Source organism: Rhinopithecus roxellana, chromosome 12 (assembly GCF_007565055.1).
Source record: "Rhinopithecus roxellana isolate Shanxi Qingling chromosome 12, ASM756505v1, whole genome shotgun sequence".
Classification (NCBI taxonomy): domain Eukaryota; kingdom Metazoa; phylum Chordata; class Mammalia; order Primates; family Cercopithecidae; genus Rhinopithecus; species Rhinopithecus roxellana.
This window is the reverse complement of record NC_044560.1, coordinates 105,404,139-105,426,937: the sequence shown is the minus strand read 5'-3', so window position 1 is coordinate 105,426,937 and position 22,799 is coordinate 105,404,139. Positions and strand designations below refer to the sequence as shown.

The following is a 22,799-nucleotide window of genomic DNA, read 5'->3' as shown; positions in this document are numbered from 1 at the left end:
AGGGGCATGAGGAGGGAGGCTGGAGGGGCCAGAGATCATCCTGGCTGCAGGCCTGAGGATGTGGGAGCAGGTACAATGTGCAGGGTGGGAAGGAAGATGAGGGGAAGGTGGATTCCTGGGCGGAGGCAGGGGTTCTCAGTAGAGGACCAAACCTTCCTGGAGAGGCACCGGGGGCCGAGCACGCCTCCATCCCCATCAGAACAGCCCTTCAAATCACTCCAGAGATCTTAGCATTTATAAAAACTGGCAGATTTATTCTGCAGGGGCCCATTTTCAAGAAGCTAAAGGTGAAGGTGGGAGGGGAGAAGTTTCCTCCCCTTTTCCTTTCTCCCTCATCTTATTTTCTCCAAGGGGTAAAAATATGACCTGGACCCCAAAACCTACCCAAATAAAAAATCAAAAAACTGAGGTTCCAAAAAGTTACAGCATCTTAATTCCTCATAGAAAAGGGGGAGGAGCCAGAGAGAAGGGGAGTCCCTGGGGTGGGGGGAGGCACCCCCAGCCCGGTGAGACATCGCCTCCCCTTAAATAGCTGCCCCAAATGGGGTAAGCCCGGGGCTATAGCATTTAAAAACTCCCACACCCCATTTTATCAAAACCAAAGAGAAAAAAAAATTTCCCTTTTCCCCCAAAACCCAAATATATATATATTTTTTTTTCTTAAAAAAACAAAACTTTGAAGGCATTAAGCGTTAAAGTGAATCTAGAACAAGGGAATGTGAAATTCCCTCCTTCCTTCCCCCTTCCTGTGGGGTTCATTGGTGCATCCCCAGCAGAGGAACCGGCCCCAAGGGGATGGCAGAGGGGAAGGACCAAAGGGAGAAAAGGGCGGGAGCCTCCCCAGCCAATCAGCAGCCAGTGTGGGTGTGAGCAAGGAAGCCACGCCCCCTTGGAGTTTTCCAAGTGGGATGGGGAGTGGGAACGATGCATTCCTGTGTAGTCTTCAGCCAATTCCAAGTCAAGTAGAGGCAGGGAAAGCAGGGTGACAGGCGGGGTGTGCGGAAAGGAGAAGCGGGTCTTCTGGGTCCGTTCCTGTGGTCAGGGAGAACCCCGCTTCCTCAGCTCCTGGACAAAGGCTGGAAGGAAACAAGGAGCAGAGGTCAGGGGCAGAGTCTCTGCCTCCTCCCTTCCAAATCAGGGCTCTTGCCCAGGGACATGATGCCTCCGAAATAAGTAAATGTTTAAGAACCAAACCAAACCAAACCACCTCACCTTCAATGATTTCCTCTTTCACTTTCTGCAATTCCTTCTTCACCTCTTCCAGAAGCTCCTGAAATTAATGGGGTACAACTAATCAGGAGCAGGTACTGGGACTTGAAGGAACGAATACCCCTTCTTTTACTTTTTGAGACGGGGACTTGCTCTGTTGCCCAGGCTAGGGTGCAATGGCACGATCACAGCTCATTGCAGCCTCAACTTCCCAGGCTCAGGCAATCCTCCTGCCTTAGCCTCCCAAGTAGCTGGGACCACAGGCACCTGCCGCCACAATCAGGTAACTTTTTCTTTTTTTTGAGAGAGAGTCTCCCTGTCGCCCAGACTGGAGTGCAGTGGCCCAATCTCATCTCACTGCAACCTCTGGCTCCCGGGTTCAAGCAATTCTCCTGCCTCAGCCTCCCAAATAACTGGATTACAGGTGCCCCCGACCAGGCCCAGCTAATTTTTGTATTTTTAGTAGAGACAGGGTTTCGCCATGTTGGCCAGGCTGGTCTCGAACTTTTGACTTCAGGTGATCCTTTCCCATCAGCCTTCCAAACTGCTGGGATTATGGCTGTGAGCCACCACGCCCTGCCTAATTTTTGTATTTTTAGTAGAGATGGGGTTTCACCATGTTGGCCAGGCTGGTCTTCAACCTGACCTCACAGGTGATCCACTCACCTCGGCCTCCCAAAGTGCTGGGATTACAGGCATGCACCTGGCCTTCTCAGGAAATTTTTTTTTTTTTTTCCTGAGATGGAGTCTCGCTCTGTCGCCCAGGCTAGAGTGCATTGGCGCCATCTCGGCTCACTGCAAGCTCCGCCTCCTGGGTTCACGCCATTCTCCTGCCTCAGCCTCCTGAGAAGCTGAGACTACAGGCACCCACCACCGCGCCCGGCTAGTTTTTTTGTATTTTTAGTAGAGACGGGGTTTCACTGTGGTATCGATCTCCTGACCTCGTGATCTGCCCGCCTCCGCCTCCCAAAGTGCTGGGATTAAAGGCGTGAGCCACCGCGCCCGGCTGAGTCAGGTAATTTTTAAAAGTTATTTTTAGAGATGGGGTCTCCCGATGTTGTCCCAGGTTGGTCTCAAACTCTTGGCCTCAAGCAATGCTCCCACCTCAGCCTCTCAATGTGCTGAAATTACAGACATGAGCCACCGTGCCCTGCCAGAGTCCCCTCTTTCTTGTTGATGGAAAAGCCAGAGGGAGTAGTTTTGAGACCCACCCCTACCTGGACACCATGACATCGCTGTCAAGGTCACAGAGTGACTGGAGGATTCTAGGGGAGAATTCTGGATCCTTGGAGCCGGAAAAGTACTGGAGAACATCCAGTACCAAGGTTGGCAAGTGAGTTCCAGCCTCCTGCCAACTCCAATTGGTGACGGACAGCTGGGTCAATGTGTGGAAGGGATTCAAGGCACTCATCGGGAATGAGCGCGGTGACAGATTAATAATGTTTGTCACAGGTGCCAGAAAAGGGGGCATGGGGTCTGGGTCATCCTTGATCCAATCCAGCCTCTCCATTTGTCAGATTGGAAACCTGAGGTTTCTGAGATGTTATCTAGGATCATACGGCACGCCTGCGGCAGGGGCCAGACCTAGAACTCTCTTACTGTGGTTCCCAACCTCCCCTCCAAGTTACCTGTTTCACCCTCTGTAGGTCCGAGTCATCGCTGGAGCTGGGCGTGCAGGGGTGGGTCTCGGAAGTGGTCACCGAAGAAGATGACTTCATCCTGGGGGAGTTGGTGTGGTTTGGGAGAGCAATGAAATTAAAAAGAGGACCTGCTTCCCCACCTCCTATTCCAGGGATCACACTGAGTTGCGCCTTATAAATTGGGCAAGTCCAAGTATTTTGAGGTCCCCAGTTTTTGTTTTGTCTTGTTTTGAGACCGTCACATTCTGTCTCCCAGGCTGGAGTGCAGGCACGATGGCGGCTGGCTGTGGCCTCGACTTCCTGGGCTCAAGTGATCCTCCCACCTTAGCCTCCCGAGTAGCTGGGACCACAGGTAAGTGCCACCACGCTTGGCTAATTTTTGTAGAGTTGGGGTCTCGCCATGTTGCCCAGGCTGGTCTTGAACTCCTGGGCTCAAGCGATCTGCCCGTCTTGACCTCCCCAAGGGCCCCAGTACCAGTGGCCTACCTTGGCAAGGTTGTGCTGTTCTTCTCCCAGGGTCTCCGTACAGATTCTGGGGATAGGCAACAAATCAGAAAGATCAGGGACAAAAGACTGCCCCCCAATCAATCTTACTCCCCCAACCTCATCAGCCCCTGTTCAAAGCCCCATCTCAGGAGACTACAATCCCCAGCACCATCGCCCTGACTCTCCCGTGAAGGCACTTAAAATGTGAGAACAAGGCATTCTGGGATTTGTAGTTCCTGTGGCTGGACTGGGCACTCACTCACCACTCTGGGCCGGGACTCTGGCCTCTGGCTCCTCCTGCTGGTAGGAAATAAAACTGCCATGAGCCAGCCCCTGCCGCACCTCTGCGCATTTCCTCTTTCAGGTTCAAACCCCACACACCCCCACTATCCCTACCCTCATGGTCCGGCCTAAGAGGTGAAGGGCAAGAAGAGCCCCTGACTTACATTAACAGATTCATCCTTGGGGGTTTTCTCCCCAACCTGTGTGGCTTTCCTTCTGCAGGAGAGAAAAGCAAAAACACATGCTCCGTAACCCAACCCATCCCATTCCGAGGTGAGTTCTAGAAATGTAGATGCTAGGGCATAGAATTCTGGAACTCAGAAAACCTAAGGAAACTCTAGTTTTAGAAATTGAAGAGATTGTGGTGGGCGCAGTGGCTCTCGCCTGTAATCCCAGCACTTTGGGAGGCTGAAGCAGGCGGATCTCTTGAGGTCGAGAGTTCAAGACCAGCCTGGCCAACATGGTGAAACTCTGAGTCTACTAAAAATACAAAAATTAGCCAGGCGTGGTGGCTCATGCCTGTAATCCCAGCTACTCAGGAGGCTGAGGCAGGAGAATTGCTTGAACCCTGGAGGCAGAGGTTGCAGTGGGCTGAGATCTTACCACTGCACTCCAGCCTGGGTGACAGAACGAGACTCCATCTCAAAAAAAAAAAGAGAGAGAAAAAGAAAAAAAAATTCAAGAGATTGTGGTTCTAGAATCAGGGTGGAGAAGGTTCTATGATTCTTATATTAGGGAATAGTAAGATTCCGAGGGTGGAGTGCTGCTGTGTTAGAACACTGAGATTGCAGGAATCTGAGTTCCCAGAATTCCAAGGCAGGATCTCCTACGGTTCTAGAATTCTGGGTTTCAGAACATTCTACAGGCTACCTAGGTGGTTGTAAGCCTCAGCCATTTCAGGAAATGATAAACCCCACCATTCTATCCCAAACCTGGTTATCAGAGTGGGGAACATTCACCAAAAGAAACAAACCAAACAGGAATCGGAGCCCTCCCCTGACTGGGCCCTACTGAACTGGAATCTCCAGTTGACTCGGGGGTCCAGGCTCAGGCTCACCTCCGGGCCAGCATGGCGTTCATCTCTTCCATGAGTCCCCCACCTCCGCTTCGACCACTCTCAGCTTTGGGAGCTGTGGGCCCCCCTGAGGCCTCCTCCTGCTGGAGAAATTTAAAAGGGGCAGGAGCTTTAGGGGCAGGCCTATGACACCGCTGGCAGCCCTGGCCTCATCCCCCATAAAAGCCCTGTTGCCCCCTGCCCACCTCTCCCGGCCCCTCACCTTGCTGACTTTCCTGAGTTTGGCTCCAGCAATAGCTGCGGCCAGGCCTGGGGCCCCAGCTCCCCCACCACCAGGACCCTGTGCTGCCGGAAGAGGGGGTGCAGGGGGTGGCCCTCCCCCTGCTCCATGTGCTGCAGCTGGGACCCCCGAGGAGGGCAAACCTGGGGGTGGGGGGGGACCTGGAGGAGGGGGAGGTCCTGGTGGTGGGGGTGGACCCCCAGCTGGGGGAGCAGGTGGGCCTCCTGAAACAAACACAGAAAAGGGGGCAGCTGAAAGAGAAGCTTCATTCTTCACTGTCCAGCTAGCTGGTCTCTTCCTCCAGGGAGGCCCCCTCCCAACTCCCAAAGCCATTTGAGCATCACCTGCATTGGAGACCCGGCGCTCTAGGTGCTCCGACGGGCCAGACTGCTGCCTGTGGGGGGAGGCAAGGGAGCTGCCATCAATCAGGGCCCTAAGGATGGCCAGCGAAGGGGCCAGCGACCTCCATCCTCTCTCTCAGAGGTCTCCAGGGACGCTGGCTCCTAATCCTCACCCAAGCCTTCCTCCCCTAGGGAACCAAGAATGGGGCTGGGTGAGAGTGGGGGGAATGGAGGGCAGGGCAGCGACAGGGAGAGATCTGAATGCGAGATCTCAGTCACTAAACTGTCAGGAACACCCGAATTACAAAATGCCCAAGTTTTTTTTTTTTTGAGACAGAGTCTCACTCTGTCACCCAGGGTAGAGTGCAGTGGCTCGATCTTGGCTTACTGCAACCCCCACCTCCCAGGTTCAAGTGATTCTCCTGCTTCAGCCTCCCGAGCTAGGATTACAGGCACGGGCGCCACCATGCCCGGCTAATGTTTGTATCTGTAGTAGAGACGGGATTTCACCATGTTGGCCAGGCTGGTCTCAAACTCCTGACCTCAGGTGATCTGCCCACCTCAGCCTCCCAGAGTGCTAGGATTACAGGCGTGAGTCACCACGCCCAGCCACGAGATTCTTTCACCCACCATATTCTGATTTCCAGGAATCTGCAGGGACCAGGAGGTTCTGCAACTCTGAGTGTCAGAAATTTCTTGAACATTCTGAAAACTGCAAGTTGGCTGGGTTCTGACCTCTAGGAGTCAAGGGTTCCAGAACATATGGAACTCTGGCCATGGCTAAGGTTCCCCACCCAGGGCCCAGCCCCACCTTTTCTGCTGCTCCACCTCCTCTGGGGAAGGACCGTTCGGGACCGACCAGGTGGGAGGTGCTGGGGGTGGAGGGGGCCCACCTCCTAGAAGGTGAGAGAGAAAGGGCCAGGAGTCAGTCCCGGAACTCTGCCCAGCCCTTGGCGTTTCCCTTGCTCTCCCAGGCCTCCCAGGAATTCTGCCCAGGGCACTCACTTCCTCCTTCCTCAGGCCCTGAGGCTCCAGGCCCAGGAGGACCCACCTTGGGAGGTGAGGCAGCACCAGCCTCCCTGGCCTGAGTTGCCCTAAGGCAGGTGCTGTTGTGATGTCCCAGTGACAGGAGAAGCTAAGGCCCAGGGGACAGTCACTTGCCCCAAAGTTCTCCAGGTTGGAATGTGCAGGAACAAGACTTGAATTCAGGCTGATTCCAGCAGCCAGGCTCTTAACTACTGTTGGTTTGTTTCGAGACAGAGTCTCACTGTCACCCAGGCTGGAGTGCAGTGGCGCAATCACGGCTCACCACAGCCTCAGTCTCCCCAGGCTCAGGTGATCCTCCAACCTCAGCCTCCCGAGTAGCTGGGACTACATTTCACCACGCCTGGCTAATCATTTATTTTTTTGTACAGACGGGATTTTGCTATGTTACCCAGGCTAGTCTCAAATGCCTGAGCTCAAGCTATCCAACCACCTCGGCCTCTCAAAGTTCGGGGATTACAGACATGAGCCACTGCACCTGGCCAGCTCCTTTTTTTTTTGAGATGAAGTCTCGCTCTTGTCTCCCAGGCTGGAGTGCAATGGTGTGATCTCAGCTTGCCGCAACCTCCGCCTCCCGGGTTCAAGAGATTCTCCTGCCTCAGCCTCCTGAGAAGCTGGGATTACAGGCACCTGCCACCATGCCTGGCTAATTTTTCTATTTTTAGTAGAGACGAGGTTTCACCATATTGGCTAGGCTGGTCTTGAACTCCTGACCGCAAGTGATCCACTCGCCTCAGCCTCCCAAAGTGTTGGGATTACAGGCATGAGCCACTGCACCTGGGCCCTGGCCAGCTCTTAACAACTGTCACAGCCACTTGGACCTTACCTAAGAACCTGGAAAGGTAAAGAGCTTCTTCCTCACCTACCTCCAGGCCGCTGGCCCCAGCACTCACCTGAATTGAATTGGCTATGAATTAACAAGAATTAGCCCCATTTTACAGATGACTACACTGAAGCGCACTGTATTTTTCTGTGTGCCCCAGAGGAGCAAACCCCTTCTGCACTAGCACAGAAGTTGCCCCACAAAGCAAACACCGCTGCATTTGGTGACTTTCAGTTCCACAGCAGTGATTCCAGGCCAGATGCACGGCAGTCACCTAAAACCTCGCTACTCAGTCACGTCCGCGGACCAGCAGCCTCGGTATCACCATGTCCGCGGACCAGCAGCTTCGGTATCACCAGGGCACTTGTGAGAATGCAGAGTCTCAGTCTCCCTAGCCCACCTGCACCAGAGCCTGCACTGTAACCAGATCCCCAGGTGATTCATGTGCATGCTAAGGTTTAAGAAATAGCAACCGGGCTGGGCACGTGGCTTGCGCCTGTAATCTCAGCACTTTGGGAGGCCAAGGCGAGTGGATAACCTGAGGTCAGGAATTCGAGATCAGCCTGGCCAACATGGTGAAACCCCATCTCTACTAAAACTACAAAAATTAGCCAGGCATGGTGGTGTGCACCTGTGGTTCCATCTACTCGGGAGGCTGAGGCAGAATTGCTTAAACCCAGGAGGCGGAGGTTGCAGTGAACCGAGATCACACCACTGCACTCCAGCCTGAGACAGAGCGAGACTCCATATCAAAAAAAGAAAAAAAGAAAAAAAAAGAAAGAAAAGCAATTGGGCTGGGTGTAGTGGCTCATGCCTGTAATCCCAGCACTTTAGGAAGCTAAAGTGGGAGGATCACTTGAGCCCAGGAGTCTGAGACCAGCCTGTAGACCATCTCCACAAAAAGTATAAAAAAAATTTTGAAATGATCCAGGTGGCTGGGCGTGGTGGCTCACACTTATAATCCCAGCACTTTGGGAGGCAGAGGCAGGTGGATCACTTGAGGCCAGGAGTTCCAAAGCAGCCTGGCCAATATGGTGAAACCCCTTGTCTACTAAAAATACAAAGGCCGGGCGCGGTGGCTCACACCTGTAATCCCAACACTCTGGGAGGCCTAGGCGGGCAGATCACAAGGTCAAGAGATCGAGACCATCCTGGCTAACGTGGTGAAACCCTGTCTCTACTAAGGATACAAAAAATTACCCGGGTGTGGTGGCTCACGCCTGTAGTCCCAGCTATTCAGAAGGCTAGGGCAGGAGAATTGCTCGAACCCAGGAGGCGGCGGTTGCAGTGAGGCGAGATCACGCCACTGCACTCCAGCCTGGGCGACAGAGCGAGACTCTGTCTCAAAAAAATAAATAAATAAAAATAAAAACAAAATACAAAAAAATAGCTGGGAATGGTGGCGCATGCCTATAATCCCAGCTACCCAGGAGGCTCTTTTTTTTCTGGGATGAAGTCTCACTCTTGTCCCCCAGGAGAATCACTCAAAGCTAGGAAGTGGAGGTTGCAGTGAGCTGAGGTTACACCACTGCGCTCCAGCCTGGGCAACAGAGCAAGACTCTGTCTCAAAAAAAGAGCCAGGTATGGTGGTGCACACCTGTATTCCCAGCTACTTAGGAGGCTGAGGCAAGAGGATCACTTGAGCCCAGGAGGTAGAGGCTGCAGAGAGCCATGATTGTGCCAGTGCACACCAGCCTGGGCAACAGAGTGAGATCCTGTTTCTGGGGCGGTACCTACCTATGTCTTGATCTGGGAGGTGGTTTGCCGGGAGTGTGTAAAGTTCATGGAGTACTGATCCCTGAGTAATCGTGCATTTTTTTTGGTGTTTGTTTTCTTTTTGAGAAGGAGTCTTGCTTTGTCACCAGGCTGAAGTGCACAGTGGCACGATCTTGGCTCACTGCAACCTCCACCTCCTGGGTTCAAGTGCTTCTCGTGCCTCAGCCTCCCGAGTAGCCGGGATTTCAGGTGCCTGCCACCACGCCCAGCTAATTTTTGTATTTTAGTAGAGACGCAATTTCACCATGTTGGGCAGGCTGGTCTTGAACTCCTGACCTCAGGTAATCCACCTGCCTCGGCCTCCCAAAGTGCTGAGATTACAGGCATGAGCCACCACGCTGGGCCAATCATGCATTTTATACATAGGTGCGCACAGGCACACTGGAATGCACAAAATCCTCATGATAATTTTCCATGATAGCAATGAATTCGCTCCATTTTACTGATGAGTAAGCAAAGTCCCAGAGTGGTAAACCGGCAGCCTGAGGCCACACAGCCGCATTCAGTGGTCCCCTTTGCCCACCCACTGCCCACCGCTGTTTCTGACCTTCCAACGCCTCTAGGGCACTGGCCATGCCAGCGGCAAACTGGGCCGCATCCTCCTTGCTGCCAAAGTTGAGGCCCCAGACCTGGCGGGCATCGCGCCACTGATGGAAGTTGGGGGTGGCCTGATTATACTTGACTCCCCGGACGATGGAACAGTTGATGACCACCTGGTGGGAGGGGAAAGGGGGGGTGAGGGGTGGCAGGCGCAGGGGTGGGGCAGGTAGGGGCTGAGCCCGCAGAGAGGGGCCTGCGGGAAGCTGCACCTGCTGGTCGGGCTGCATCTTCCGGCCTACGACGCGAAAGGAATTGGCCGTGGGGTTGTGGTAGATCTGGACACGGCTGAAGGCCTGGGGACCTGTGCCAGCAGGGAGCCATCGCTTATTGCCGTCATCATAAAGCATCACAGTGGCCCGGCTGGAACAGATGACAGTTTCGCTGCAGGCAGAAGGAAAAGGGAGAGGGGCCGGTCACCTTCTCATCTGGGTCTCCCTGGGAGACTCCAAGGGACAAAGACAGAGTGTGGAAGGAAGATAGTGAGACACAGAGGGAGGCAGGAGCCGGGTGGACAGAAAGAGAGCGGGGAGGGAGATCACAAGAGAAAATCAGACCAGCAGAGACAGGCAAACACACAAATGAGACGTAAGACAGACACGGGGAGGGAGAAACTGGAAGTGGAAGAGACAGATGCAGAGAGAGGTGGGAAAGGGAGAGTTGGGTTGACAAAGGGGAGAGAGACAGACTGAAAGGCAGACAGACAGACAGATGAACAGATAGGGGAGGGGTGGGGAAAAAGGATGGGCAGACAGGGGACCTGGAGGAAAAGGCAGAAAGACACAGAAAGAGATCAAGATGGTCTTGGCATGGTGTCTCACACCTGTAATCCCAGCACTTCGGAGGCTGAGGCAGGAGGATCACTTGAGCCCAAGCATTTCAGACCAGCCTGGGCAACAGAGTGAGACCCCCATCTCTAATACTAATTATTTTTAGTTTTAGTTTTGTTTTTGAGACAGAGTCTTGCTCTGTCACCCAGGCTGGAATGTGGCCTCGATCTCCTGAGCTCAATTGATCCTCCCACCTCAGCCTCCCAAGTAGCTGGGACTACAAGCATGTACCACCACACCCAACGAATTTTTTTTTTTTTTTTTTTTTTTTTTTTTTGACAGCATCTCACTCTGTCACCCGGGCTGCAATGCAGTGGCATGATCTCGGCTCACCAAAACCTCTGCCTCCCAGGTTCAAGCCATTCTCTTGCCTCAGCCACGTGAGTAGCTGGGATCACAGGCATGCACCACCAAGCCCAGCTAATTTTTTGTATTTTTAGTAGAGACAGGGTTTCACCGTGTTGGCCAGGCTGGTCTCGAACTCCTGGGCTCAAGTGGTCCATTTGCCTCAGGCCCCCCAAAGTGCTGGGATTACAGGGGTGAACCACCATACCCAGACTACAAAAAAATTTAATGAAAAATAAAAAACACGACACAACAAAACTAACAAGAAGGAAAAGATAAAGATGGAGGCCGGGCGCGGTGGCTCATGCTTGTAATCCCAGCACTTTGGGAGGCCGAGGCGGGCGGATCACGAGGTCAGGAGACCATCCTGGCTAACAAGGTGAAACCCCATCTCTATAAAAATACAAAAAATTAGCCGGGCGTGGTGGTGGGCGCCTATAGTCTCAACTACTCGGGAGGCTGAGGCAGGAGAATGGCGTGAACCTGGGAGGTGGAGCTTGCAGTGAGCCAAGATCACACCACGGCACTCCAGCCTGGGCGACAAGCGAGACTGTCTCAAAAAATATATATATATATAAAGATGGAGAGACAGGCTGAGAGGTGTAAGAGGCTGAGGCCAACGCCGGCGGGGAGGGATGCAGGTTAGCAGAGCGAGGGCATGAGGGAAGACAGAGGGGCCAGAAGGAGGCCAAGAGCCCAGAGTTGCACTAGGGACCAGCCCCTGCCTGGCCTCAGTTTCCCTATCTCTACCAGGAGGCTTGGACACGCCCCCACGCCACCAATGCCTGCTCAGGAAGAAGCTGAGACTTGGAAGGGGAAGTGTGAGGCCTGCAGCAGGTTGGGGATCCATCCCAGACCTCTGAGCTCTTCCTCAAAAGGGACTTCCCGCTGCCCACCCATCGCCTGGCTCCCCAGGACACTAGCGGCCATTCCCCAGATACTCCCTGCTCTGTGTCTGGCCCTTGTTGGGTGGGGCTGGGGATGAAGACACAGAAGTGACCCAGACAGCCCCGGCACCACCCTCCTGGGGCTCACAGTCCAGTGTGGGAGACACAGCTGTTCCCCAGACAGTACCAACCCAGGGATAGGACCAAGGAGCCCAGGGTCTGGTGGTGCCCTGAAGGAACGCCTGCCCCAGCCTGGAGAGTCGGGCAGGACTTCCTGCAAAAGGCAGCGTCTGACTCAGCCTGGGGGGGAGGTGTCAGTAAACTGGTGCAGAGTTCAGGAGCTGATATCCCCAGACCTGGGTTCAAATCCCCACTGAGCCACCTACTTCATGTGACTCAGGCACGTGACCTTCCCACTCAAGAACGCTTCTTGCCTGTGAACTGGGAAAATGATAGTCCCCAGCTCCAGGGCAGTGGGGGAGGGGCACATGAACCTGGGCACCTAAAGTGCCTGGTATAGCCGGGTGTGGTGGCTCACGCCTGTAATCGCAGCACTTTGGGAAGCCGAGGCGAAGGGATCACTTGAGCTCAGGTGTTCGAGACCAGCCTGGGCAACACGGTGAAATCGTGTCTCTACAAAAACGTACAAAGATTAGCTGGGCATGGTGTATTCTGAGCTACTCAGGAGGCTGACTCAGGAGAATCGCTTGACCCCAAGAGGTGGAGGTTGCAGTGAGCTGAGATCACGCCATTGCACTCCAGCCTGGGCGACAGAGCGAAACTCCGTCTCAAAAAAAAAAAAAAAGCTAAGTGCTTGGTATAGCGCTCAGCACACAGCGAGAGCTCAGTAACTGTCAACCTCCATCTCATGGGCACCACTGGGGCCCAGGACAGCTACAACCCTCAGGACCCTCCCACCAGCCCCTCTGGAGGTTCTATCCCCTCTCCCCCAGTGAGGAACCGCAGGCCTACGCAGGAACTCAAACAGGAAGTGACTTGCCCAAGGTCACACAGGGGAAGGAGAAGCACTGGTCTCCCCCCACCCCACCCCCAATGGGCTTTTTCCTGAAATGGGGAAGTTGGTGGTCAGAGGTTTCCGGGGAGAGAAATTAGACCCCCCCGCAAAGCCTCTGTCTCCAGGAGGGCTGGGGGCTGGGTGTGACACTGACGCTGGGAAGTCAGGGCAGAGAAAGTCCCTAGACAGACTCAGCTGTGGATAGGAACCTGGGGTAGGGACCCTCGGATTTACATAATTGTGCCATCTCCCTCTTACCAGACATTTCGGGAGGATCAGGGGCCCTAAACCCTCCCCCAAAGTCACTCATTTAATTCTCACTGCAGCTTATCCAGAGAGCCACTCTTTCATCCTAATTTTGCAGGTGAGGACCAGAGGCCCAGACAGGTTGAGTGACTTGCCCACAGTCACACAGCTAGTGAGGAACAGAGTGAAGATGTGAATTCAGGCTCCCAAGCCCTAACCCCGGGGAACTGCGTGAGCCCCACCCAAACACCAGGTGCCCTTTCCAGACAAGCACAGCCTCGGGGGCTGTTTCCGGCTCCTGCTGCCCCTGGCAGGGCAGGGTTAAGGCCTCGGCCTCACCCACACCTGCCACCCACACCCAGGGCACACTCTGGCCGGGAGCCCGGGGCTGCCGCTGCCCCGCCCTGGCTGCACTTTGCTCTCCCAGGCGGCCCTGCCCTGCTGAGGCTCTGGACTGGCCGGAGAACGAGGCACCTGCTGGGTGACAAAGGGGTGGTCTTGCCCCTCTCCAGGGCACACTGTCCCCACTGTAACAGAAGGATCCTGTTAAAACACAAGGTGGGGCCAGGAACAGCGGCTCACACCAGTAATCTCAGCACTTTGAGAGGCCGAGGAGGGAGGATTGCTTGAGCCCAGAAGTTCAAGACCAGCCTGGGCAACATAGTGAGACCCCATCTCTAAAAAACAAAACAAACTAACAAAAACCCACAACGTGGAATGTCCCTTCCTCTTCTTGAAAGCTCCAGGCTCCTACAGAATCAACACCAAGTTCTCTCCAGGGCCTCCGTGATCTGTGTGTCCTCAGATCTCATTTCTTCCCGCTCCACTGTCCCTTGGGGACTCTGTTCCAGACCCTATGCCTCCTACCCCCATGCTGCTCTTCCCGCAGGCCAGACACATTCCTGCCTCAGGCCTGTGTGCTGCTTCTTCCTCAGGCCTAGCCTCTCCCCACTTTCAGGTCTCTCCTTAGATGTCACCCCTTCTGAGAAGCCATCCCTCACTCCCTTAGCTGGAAACACTTCTCTCCTTTTCATCCCCTGCTGCATAGCAGTGACTCCTGTCCAACACAATATTTGTCTGTCTCTGCTACCAAAAAGGCAGACATTTGTGTCCCAATTGTTCACTGCTGTGTCCCCAGAACCTAGAATGGCACCCAACACATAGCAGTGACTCAATAGTTACTAAACATCTGTAAAAAAGGGCAAACTTTGGCCAAGGGAGGTGGCTCATGCCTGTAATCCCAGCATTTTGGGAGGCCAAAGCAGGCGGCTCTCTTGAGGTCAAGAGTTCGAGACCAGCCTGGCCAACATGGTGAAACCCTATGCCTACTAAAAATACAAAACTTAGCCAGGCATGGTAGCTCATGCCTGTAATCCCAGCTATCCGGGAGGCTGAGGCAGGGGAATCGCTCGAACCCAGGAGGTGGTTGCAGTGAGCCGAGATTGGACCACTGTACTCCAGCCTGGGAGTCTCGGAGACAGATCGAGACTCTGTCTCAAAAAAAAAAAAAAAAAAAAAAAAGAGAGGAGAGAGACTGGCTTGGGCAAGATGGTGACCTCTGTCTGTACAAAAAATTTTAAAATTAACTGGATGTGGTGGCACTTGCCTGTAGTCCCAGCTATTCAGGAGGCTGAGGCAGGAGCATTGCTTGAGTCCAAGAGGATACGGCTGCAGTGAGCCATGTTCAGGCCACTTGCCCTCCAGCTTAGGCGACAGAGCGAGACTCTCTCTCAAAAAAAGGCAAACTTCTACCAAGGGCACCGAACATTTCTCAGTCAGCCTGGGTCCCAGACACTCTTCTTGGTGCTGGACACCAATTTCCCTGCTGCACGGCTCTACAACCTCATGGGATAGGCTCTGACGCTCACCCTTTTGACAAGAGGGAACTGCAGGCACAGAGGAGTGAAGGCACTTGCCCCAGATCACACAGCAAGTAAGCAGAGGGGCTCATAGTTGAAACCAAGTTCCCACAAGTTCTTATCTTCATTTAAAGATGAAGAAGCAGAGCTAAATTGAAATTTGTAAAAGCCAAAGTACAAGGTAGTGTTGATCAGATGCTTAAAAAAAAAAAAAAAAGAAAAGAAAAAAAGGGTCGGGCGCAGTGGCTCATGCCTATAATCCCAGCACTTTGGGAGGCTGAGGCGGGCAGATCACAAGGTCAGGAGTTTGAGACCAGTCTGGGCAACATAGTGAAACACTGTCTCTACCAAAAATACAAAAAGTTAGCCAGGCGCGGTGGCAGAGGCCTGTAATCCCAGCTACTTGGGAGGCTCAGGCAGGAGGATCATGTGATCCCGGGAGGCAAATGTTGCAGTGAGCCAAGATTGCACCACTGCACCCTAGCCTAGGGGACAGAGCCAGACTCTGTCTCAAAAAACAAACAAACAAACAAAAAGCAGGCTGGGCGTGGTGGCTCACGCCTGTAATCCCAGCACTTTGGGAGGCCAAGGCAGGTGGATCACGAGGTCAGGAGATCGAGACCATCCTGGCTAACATGGTGAAACCCCGTCTCTACTAAAAAAATACAAAAAAAATTAGCCAGGCGTGGTTGCAGGCGCCTGTAGTAGTCCCAGCAACTTCGGAGGCTGAGGCAGGAGAATGGCGTGAACCCAGGAGGCCGAGCTTACAGTGAGCCAAGATTGCGCCACTGCACTCCAGTCTGGGCAACAGAGACAGAGCAAGATTCCGTCTCAAAAGAAAGGTAGGCCAGGAGCAGTGGCTCACGCTGTAATCCCAGCACTTTGGGTGGCTGAAGCGGGCAGATGTCTTGAGGTCAGGAGTTTGAGACCAGCCTGAATAACATGGTGAAACCCTGTCTCTACTAAAAATACAAAAATTAGCTGGACGTGGTGGCGCATGCCTGTAATCCCAGCTACTCAGGAGGCTGAGGCAGGAAAATCGCTTGAACCTGGGAGGTGGAAGTTGCAGTGAGCTGAGATCGTGCCACTGCACTCCAGCCTGGGCGACAGACAGAGCAAGACTCCATCTCAAAAAAAAAACAACAACAGGCCGGGCGCGGTGGCTCAAGCCTGTAATCCCAGCACTTTGGGAGGCCGAGACAGGCGGATCATGAGGTCAGGAGATCGAGACCATCCTGGCTAACACGGTGAAACCCCGTCTCTACTAAAAAATACAAAAAACTAGCCGGGCGAGGTGGCGGGCGCCTGTAGTCCCAGCTACTGGGAGGCTGAGGCAGGAGAATGGCGTAAACCCGGGAGGTAGAGCTTGCAGTGAGCTGAGATCCGGCCACTGCACTCCAGCCCAGGCGACAGAGCGAGACTCCGTCTCAAAAAAAAAAAAAAAAAAAAAAAAACAACAACAACAGTGAGGAACATATAAATACATCTGTACCCAGAGGGGTGATATATGCAGAGGCTATTTCCCAAGACACTAACTGTGGCTGCCTCCATGGTGGGAAACTCAGGGACTGGGGAGGGAGGAAACAAATATTTTGCACCATTTATCTTTTGAGACAGAGTCTCACTCTGGGCCCAGGCTGGCAGTGGCGTAATCTCGGTTTACTGCAGCCTCCACCTCCCAGGTTCAAGCAATTCTCCTGCCTCAGCCTCCTGAGTATCTGGGATTATAAGCGTGTGCCACCACGCCAGGCTAATGTTTGTATTTTTAGTAGGGACGGGGTTTGGACTTTTGCCACATTGGCGAGGCTGATCTCAAACTCCTGACCTCAGGTGATCTGCCTGCCTTGACCTCCCAAAGTGCTGGGATTACAGGCATGAGCCACCAGGCCCAGCCACCATTTCAATAATTTCAATAAGTATTTCAAACTGCTTATTATTTCTTTTCTTATCATGGGTTGAAATTCCCTATAAAAACCTAATTCACTACTTAAGTTCAATAAATAAAACTGTAAACTACACAAAAGATGGAACAGAAAATCCCATAGCTATAAAACGGGAGTGCCGGGACTGTGAGATGGAAATGAGGTCTGCCTGTTTCCAGTGTTCTCCTGAAGTCTAGAACCCTCCATTGGACATGAGAGCGCCTTAATGTTCCAGTCAGCCCAGGACTCACTCCTCCCTGCAAGTCCCCACATTTTGGAAAACTCTAGCACATGGTAGATGAAAAGACCATTCAAGTTGCCTCCTTGTTGTGTGGGTTTGTCTCTTTGAAACTCAGTTGCCAGCCCTGGAAACAATAACTCACTGGGTTCATTGTAAGGATTAAAAGATATATTGGACAAAAAGCCCTAAACGCAGGACCTCTAACTTGGTACACGCTCCACATGAAAGAGACAGTTTCCCATCACCGGAGGTAATCAAGCACGGTGAATCCGGTTTTCACAAAACTTCCAGACCACAGTCTTACCCTTCCCTTCACTGCCCCCCGAACCCAAGACTTACCCCATGCCCTCCTTATACCATAAAACCTGTGAATACATATACACCACCCTTCCAAACGACAGATCTTCTTAGCAACCCTAAGTAAGGAACCAGGTCTTGACTCTCTGGGGCCTGTGCGGACTACTCTAGTCCCTTCCTCCTGGTGGGCCTCAGTTTCCCATAAGTGAACAGCAAGATAAATGTTGCAGCTTCCGTTTCATTTGGCTTATCTGAATTATCTTAAGTGTTTTCACAGTGAAAGCAAGTTTTTTTTTCTTTTTCTTCATTGAGAACACAGAAAGCATGTTATCTGTATTTTTTTTTTTTTTTTTTTTTGAGACAGGGTCTTACTTTGTCACCCAGGCTGGAGTGCAGTGGCAAGAATACGACTCATTGCGGCCTCAACCTCCAAGCGATCCTCTCACCTCAGCCTCCAGAGTAGCTGGAACTACAGGCGCATGCCACCACACCCAGCTAATTTTTGTATATTTTATAGAGACGGGGTCACACCATATTGCCCAGGCTGTTCTCAAACTCCTGGACTCAAGTGATCCTCCTGCCTTGGCCTCCCAAAGTGTTAGGATTATAGGCATGAGCCGCAGCACCTAGTCCTGTTTGACATTTTTTTTTTTGAGACGGAGTCTCGCTCTGTCGCCCAGGCTGGAGTGCAGTGGCGCGATCTTGGCTCACTGCAAGCTCCGCTTCCCGGGTTCACGCCATTCTCCTGTCTCCGCCTCCCCGAGTAGGTGGTACTACAGGTGCCCGCCACCATGCCCGGCTAAATTTTTTGTATTTTTAGTAGAGACGGGGTTTCACCATGTTAGCCAGGATGGTCTCCATCTTCAGACCTGGTGATCCGCCCGCCTCGGCCTCCCAAAGTGCTGAGATTACAGGCATGAGCCACTGTGCCCCGCCCCTGTTTGACTTTAATAGGCACCTTGCTTAACTTTCCTGTGCCTCAGTTTCCCCATCTATAAACTGAGTACTGGGGTGGGGAGGCCACAAGGCTGTAATAGTATCATTGTTAGAATTGCTGTGAGGGATCAGGTGTGGTAGCTGATGTATGTAATCATAGCACTTTAGGAGGGCGAGGCGGGTGGATCACCTGAAGTCAAGAGTTTGAGACCAGCCTGGCCATTATGGTGAAACCCCATCTCTACTAAAAATACAAAAATTGGCCGGGCGCGGTGGCTCAAGCCTGTAATCCCAGCACTTTGGGAGGCCGACACGGGCGGATCACAAGGTCAGGAGATCAAGACCATCCTGGCTAACACGGTGAAACCCCATCTCTACTAAAAAAATACAAAAAACTAGCCGGGCGAGGTGGCGGGCGCCTGTAGTCCCAGCTACTCGGGAGGCTGAGGCAGGAGAATGGCGTAAACCCGGGAGGCGGAGCTTACAGTGAGCTGAGATGCGGCCACTGCACTCCAGCCTGGGCGACAGAGCGAGACTCCGTCTCAAAAAAAAAAAAAAAAACAACAACAAAAATTAGCCGGGCATGGTGCATGGTGGCAGGCACCTGTAGTCCCAGCTACTCGGAAGGTTGAGGCAGGAGAATTGCTTCAACCCAGGAGGCGGAGGTTGCAGTGAACCGAGATCGCGCCATTTCACTCCAGCCTGGGCAACAAGAGCAAAAAAAAACCCAGAATTGCTGTCAGGCACAAAAATGCCCCACATAAAATAGATGCTTGATCGAATGGTCTCTTATTTTTTAAAAAATAAAAATAGCTATTATTAGAAGAAGAAAGAAATAGACCCCAGTTCTCCCCAAGTCCCTTCTGCCCTGAGATTCTAGACCTCTGCCTCGCTTCTCTGTCTTCCCAGCACCCCAGCTCCAGTCCGGGACACAGCCGACCTTCAACAAATATTTGTCAAATTGGGAGAAAAAGAACTATATCTTGTAATTTTCCATCTTAACCTCCTCTCTTCCAACTGCCCCCAGGACTGTCCCCCAGCCAAACCAGCCAGAAATCAGAGGATGCTAGGTTCCTCCACCCTCCAACATTGCCTAGGAATTTCTGAGGGATCTTGGCCATGTCTTTTCCTCTTTGAGCCTCAGTTTCCCCAGCTGGGTAATAGGGGCATGGATTTTGAATCCTGGCTGTCCTTGGAGAAGAGGCACAGCCCAGCAAGTCGGGTGTGAACACCTGCAGGGGAGACCCCTGGAAAGGTGGGAGTGGCCTTCTGGTGGGACAGGCATCTGGTCACTTCTGCACTGCACCCCACCCCAGCACCCCCACAAGGCGGGATGCTTCATCACCGCCCCAGCAAGAGGTGGGCCCTGTGGAGGGCCAGGGCTTCCAGGGCTGGTGGTGGTGGTGGTGGTGGGGAGGGCAGGGGGCCGGCCCAGACACCACTCCTGCCCTTTTACGGTTGCAGTGAGTGAGGCAGCACTAACTCGGACATCCGCCATCCGCCTTCCACCGAGCCTGGGACCGGAAACGCGAGGGGGGGTGGAGGGGCGGGGCAGGGGGGCGAGGGGAGAGAAGAGTCCCGGAGGAAGAGGGCGAAGGAAGAGAGCGACGCTCCCTAAACTGACCCCTCTCCAGGGCGGACTTGGAAGGGATGTTGCTATAATGGGCAGCGGATAGGCAGGAAGTCTTGAGGGTATCTGTGGGTGTCCTCCTTGCTCCAAATTTTCCAGCCATGCCTTTCACATCAGAAGGAAGAAATGCGGGAGGGGGATTCTCTAGTGGTCATAAAAAGGAATGTCACGCCACTCTGATGTCAAAGGGCAGGGGTTCAGGAAATGCGGGGGATGTGGGCACCACGGGGTTAATCCCCAGCCGTCCCCAGGGGCCTCCCTGCTAAGGCTGGGGGCTTTGGGGCAGGAAGTCCCAGAGAGAGTGGAGGAAGGGAGATAGTATTGTCAGGCTCTGGCCCCATGGGAGAGATTATAGGGGGCCAGGGGAGGGAGAATGGGAGGATGGTTGGGTCCCCCTGCCCACACTGGCCCCGCCCTCAGGTGAGTCCAGGAGTTCGGGGGAGACCCCGGCCAGACCAAATCCCTGGGTCCCTTGGGCCGCCGCCCCCAGGATTAAATTCCTGGGAAGATAGCTGGAATTATCTGGGAAGCCTGGGTCCCAAGGGAAGAGGGCTATGACCTTGAAGCTTTCCAGCTCCCCCTCCTCCAACCCCAAGGCTCCGGATGGATGGGGGGGGCGGTGAGCAATGGGGGAGGCGCCGTGGTGGGGAAGGCAGCCGGCCCACAGCCCTCGGTGCCCGCCCCCCACACCAGCTGTCTCGACAGGTGAGTCAGGAAGACAAAGGCCCCCTTCCCCCAGCTGCTGCGTCCCCTCCCTCCCCAGGGCCGCGCAGGTGGGGGAGCCGGGCCGCCCTTATGGCCCGGGGCAGGGAGCCGCCCTCTGCTCCGAGCGCCCGCTCTGTCCTAGGCACTGCCTGTTAAGCAGATTGCGTGCGGAGCGACGGGGGAGGGGAGTCCCATCAGACTCCGGAGGCTGCGTCCGGGTCCCTGGATCGGTTCACACCAGCCTCTTCCACAGGAAGACCTAAGTGCCCCCCAAAATTTAGGGGATTAAGAAGTACCCCCGAAGTTCAGGAGCGCGGTCTCACTTGGGGAGACTTTTTCCAGCACCACGTAAACGGGGTCCCTGCACACCAAGGGTCTGAGTCTCAGTCTCTCTTCCAAGTCCCAGGGTCTCTCAAACCAGTCCCCCACAATCCTTCCCCGACCGCGAGCTGAAGTTTGGGGGGAGGGGGAGGAAAGTCTGAGCCCTGCCTCAATCCTGGCATCCCTGCGGGAAGTCGCTGCCAACTTTTGAGGTCCTCTGAAAAAAAGTCTTAACAATTCGGGAGTCCTCCGAGCGTCCCCAAATCTTGAGGGCTCCCAGGGGAACCTCACCGCCACCACCCCCCGAGCTTGGGAAGTCAGTCGTGGAGAAGTGATCGACGGTTTTGGAGCTTGTCCTAGGGGATTCAGCCCAAATCCGAGGCTCCCAAGGCTCTGTCCCCAAATTCCAGCCCGGAGCGAGCTGGGGGGGAGGGGGACAAAGGCGGGGCGCGGAGCCCGCCCGGGTGGGGACGGGTCGGGGGCAGGTCCGGCTCACCTCATGGCTGATCGGCGGGCGGGCGGCGCGCCCACGGACTGGCTGCTCCCGGGGCGCCCCTGGCTGGAGGTTCAGGGGTTCGGGGCTGGCTCCGGGCTCGACTCAGGCTCCCCCAGGGTCCCGCCCCATAGAGTCCAGCTTCCTGGGTAGAACGTGGACCCGGCCGGGGCGGGTCTCCGGGCGCCGCTTCCCTCAGGCGGTCTGATGAGAGGTCCCTGCGGCAGAAAGGGGATGCGGCGTCCGCTCCCCGACGCGCCCCCCTTGCCGGCAGCGGCTACACTGTTACTCTTACTACTGTACTTCTCTTCGTTACATTTGGTTCCAAAATTCCACTCCCCGCACCCACAATGCCCCGCGCCTTAAAGGGGCCGCGCGCGCCTCCAGGCAAGGGGGTGGAGGGCGCTTAAAAGGACAACTAGGCACCCTCTGCTTCCGCGATCTTGCTCCTCTCCCCAACGTTGTCGTCCAGGGGTGCACCCTGGGAGTCACCACCGCATGGAGGGGCAAGCTTGGTGAAGGGGAAGGCGACCTCCCTTGCTCCCTAGTTCGCTTCCACTGTGGGAATTCTCAGGAGCGTCTCGGAAGGGGCTCGATTTCTTTCCCCATCGACTTCTCCATCTCGTACTCCGCTCAATTTTGGGGGTCGAAGAGGACCCTCCAGTTAAGCAAGTGGTCTCAGATTTTCTCCCTGAAATCCCATCTTCGGAACCCCGCCCCTCCCCAGCGTCTCTCTTCTGTCAATTTCGGAGGGGTTACTAAGGGGGCGAGCCCCCCACCCGCGCGGAAGGGGAGGTGGAGGGAGTAGGGCCCCACCCCTCTCACCCCACCCCGCCCGCCCCGGGAAGGTGAGGAGGAAGTGGGCCAAGGGGGCGCGGTCGGCCGCTGACTCACAGCCGCAGGGTCGGGGGTGGGGTGGGGGTGGAGGTGGGGACTGGCATGGAGTGCCGGAGTTGGGGGCCTGGCATTCGCCCGGGGAGGGGGGCAGGAGGCGCCGGCTTCTTGGGTATGTAAAGCCTCCGACCCACGTACGCCCCGCTCTGACTCAGTTTCGCCTGCGGAGGACAGCAGGATCATCCCAGCCCACAGGAGGGCCCAGAGGTGAGGAGACCCTCCCCGGAGCCCCCGCCCCCACACGCTGCCTCCAGGCTGAGCCCAGACACCCTGCGAGGCTTCCGCAGCGTGTCTTGCCGGCCACGCCCCGAGTGACGTCACTGATGTGGTCGCGCCCCTTGGGTAGAGCGCCACCTGGCCCGGGTGAGGCGCCCGAGCCCTGGGAAATCAGTTTCACGTTTACACATGGGTAAACTGAGGCCTGGAGACAGGGAATGAATCTGGCCTATGACCCTCTTGTCTGAGCCCCCAGAACCCGGAAAGCCACCAAGATCTGAGTGTAAAACCAACAATTCTCAGGGCCAGCTGACTAGGTGAGAGAATCCACTTTTCCAGCGTATTTCCAAGCCAAGTCCCATGTCTGGATGTTGTCCTGACCTCCTTTACCTGGAGAGCACTTCCTCCTTCCAGGCCAAGCTCTGACATTAATTCCCCTCCCCTTCTCCACCCCACTCTGGGAGATCTT

General features: G+C 54.5%; 1 protein-coding gene across 3 annotated transcripts; it reads right to left on the bottom strand.

Annotated features, from left to right (window-relative positions):
- Positions 1–227: 227 nt before the first annotated feature.
- On the bottom strand, positions 228–21,716 carry VASP (vasodilator stimulated phosphoprotein). 3 transcript variants are annotated; one of them, XM_010377474.2, is made up of 13 exons: positions 21,224–21,716; positions 9,706–9,877; positions 9,444–9,609; positions 6,065–6,149; positions 5,257–5,306; positions 4,895–5,136; positions 4,675–4,775; positions 3,782–3,833; positions 3,599–3,635; positions 3,336–3,381; positions 2,838–2,928; positions 1,213–1,270; positions 228–1,076 (listed from the first exon to the last, which is right to left on the bottom strand). In XM_010377474.2, exons 1-13 carry the CDS (start codon positions 21,226–21,228, stop codon positions 1,039–1,041), a joined length of 1,143 nt encoding a protein of 380 aa, XP_010375776.1. In that variant the 5' UTR covers positions 21,229–21,716; the 3' UTR covers positions 228–1,038. The 3 variants fall into 3 exon arrangements, with proteins under 3 accessions (XP_010375776.1, XP_030798131.1, XP_030798130.1); XM_030942271.1 differs by having other exon boundaries at positions 3,599–3,632; XM_030942270.1 differs by having other exon boundaries at positions 4,675–4,772.
- Between the last annotated feature and the right edge of the window lie 1,083 nt (positions 21,717–22,799).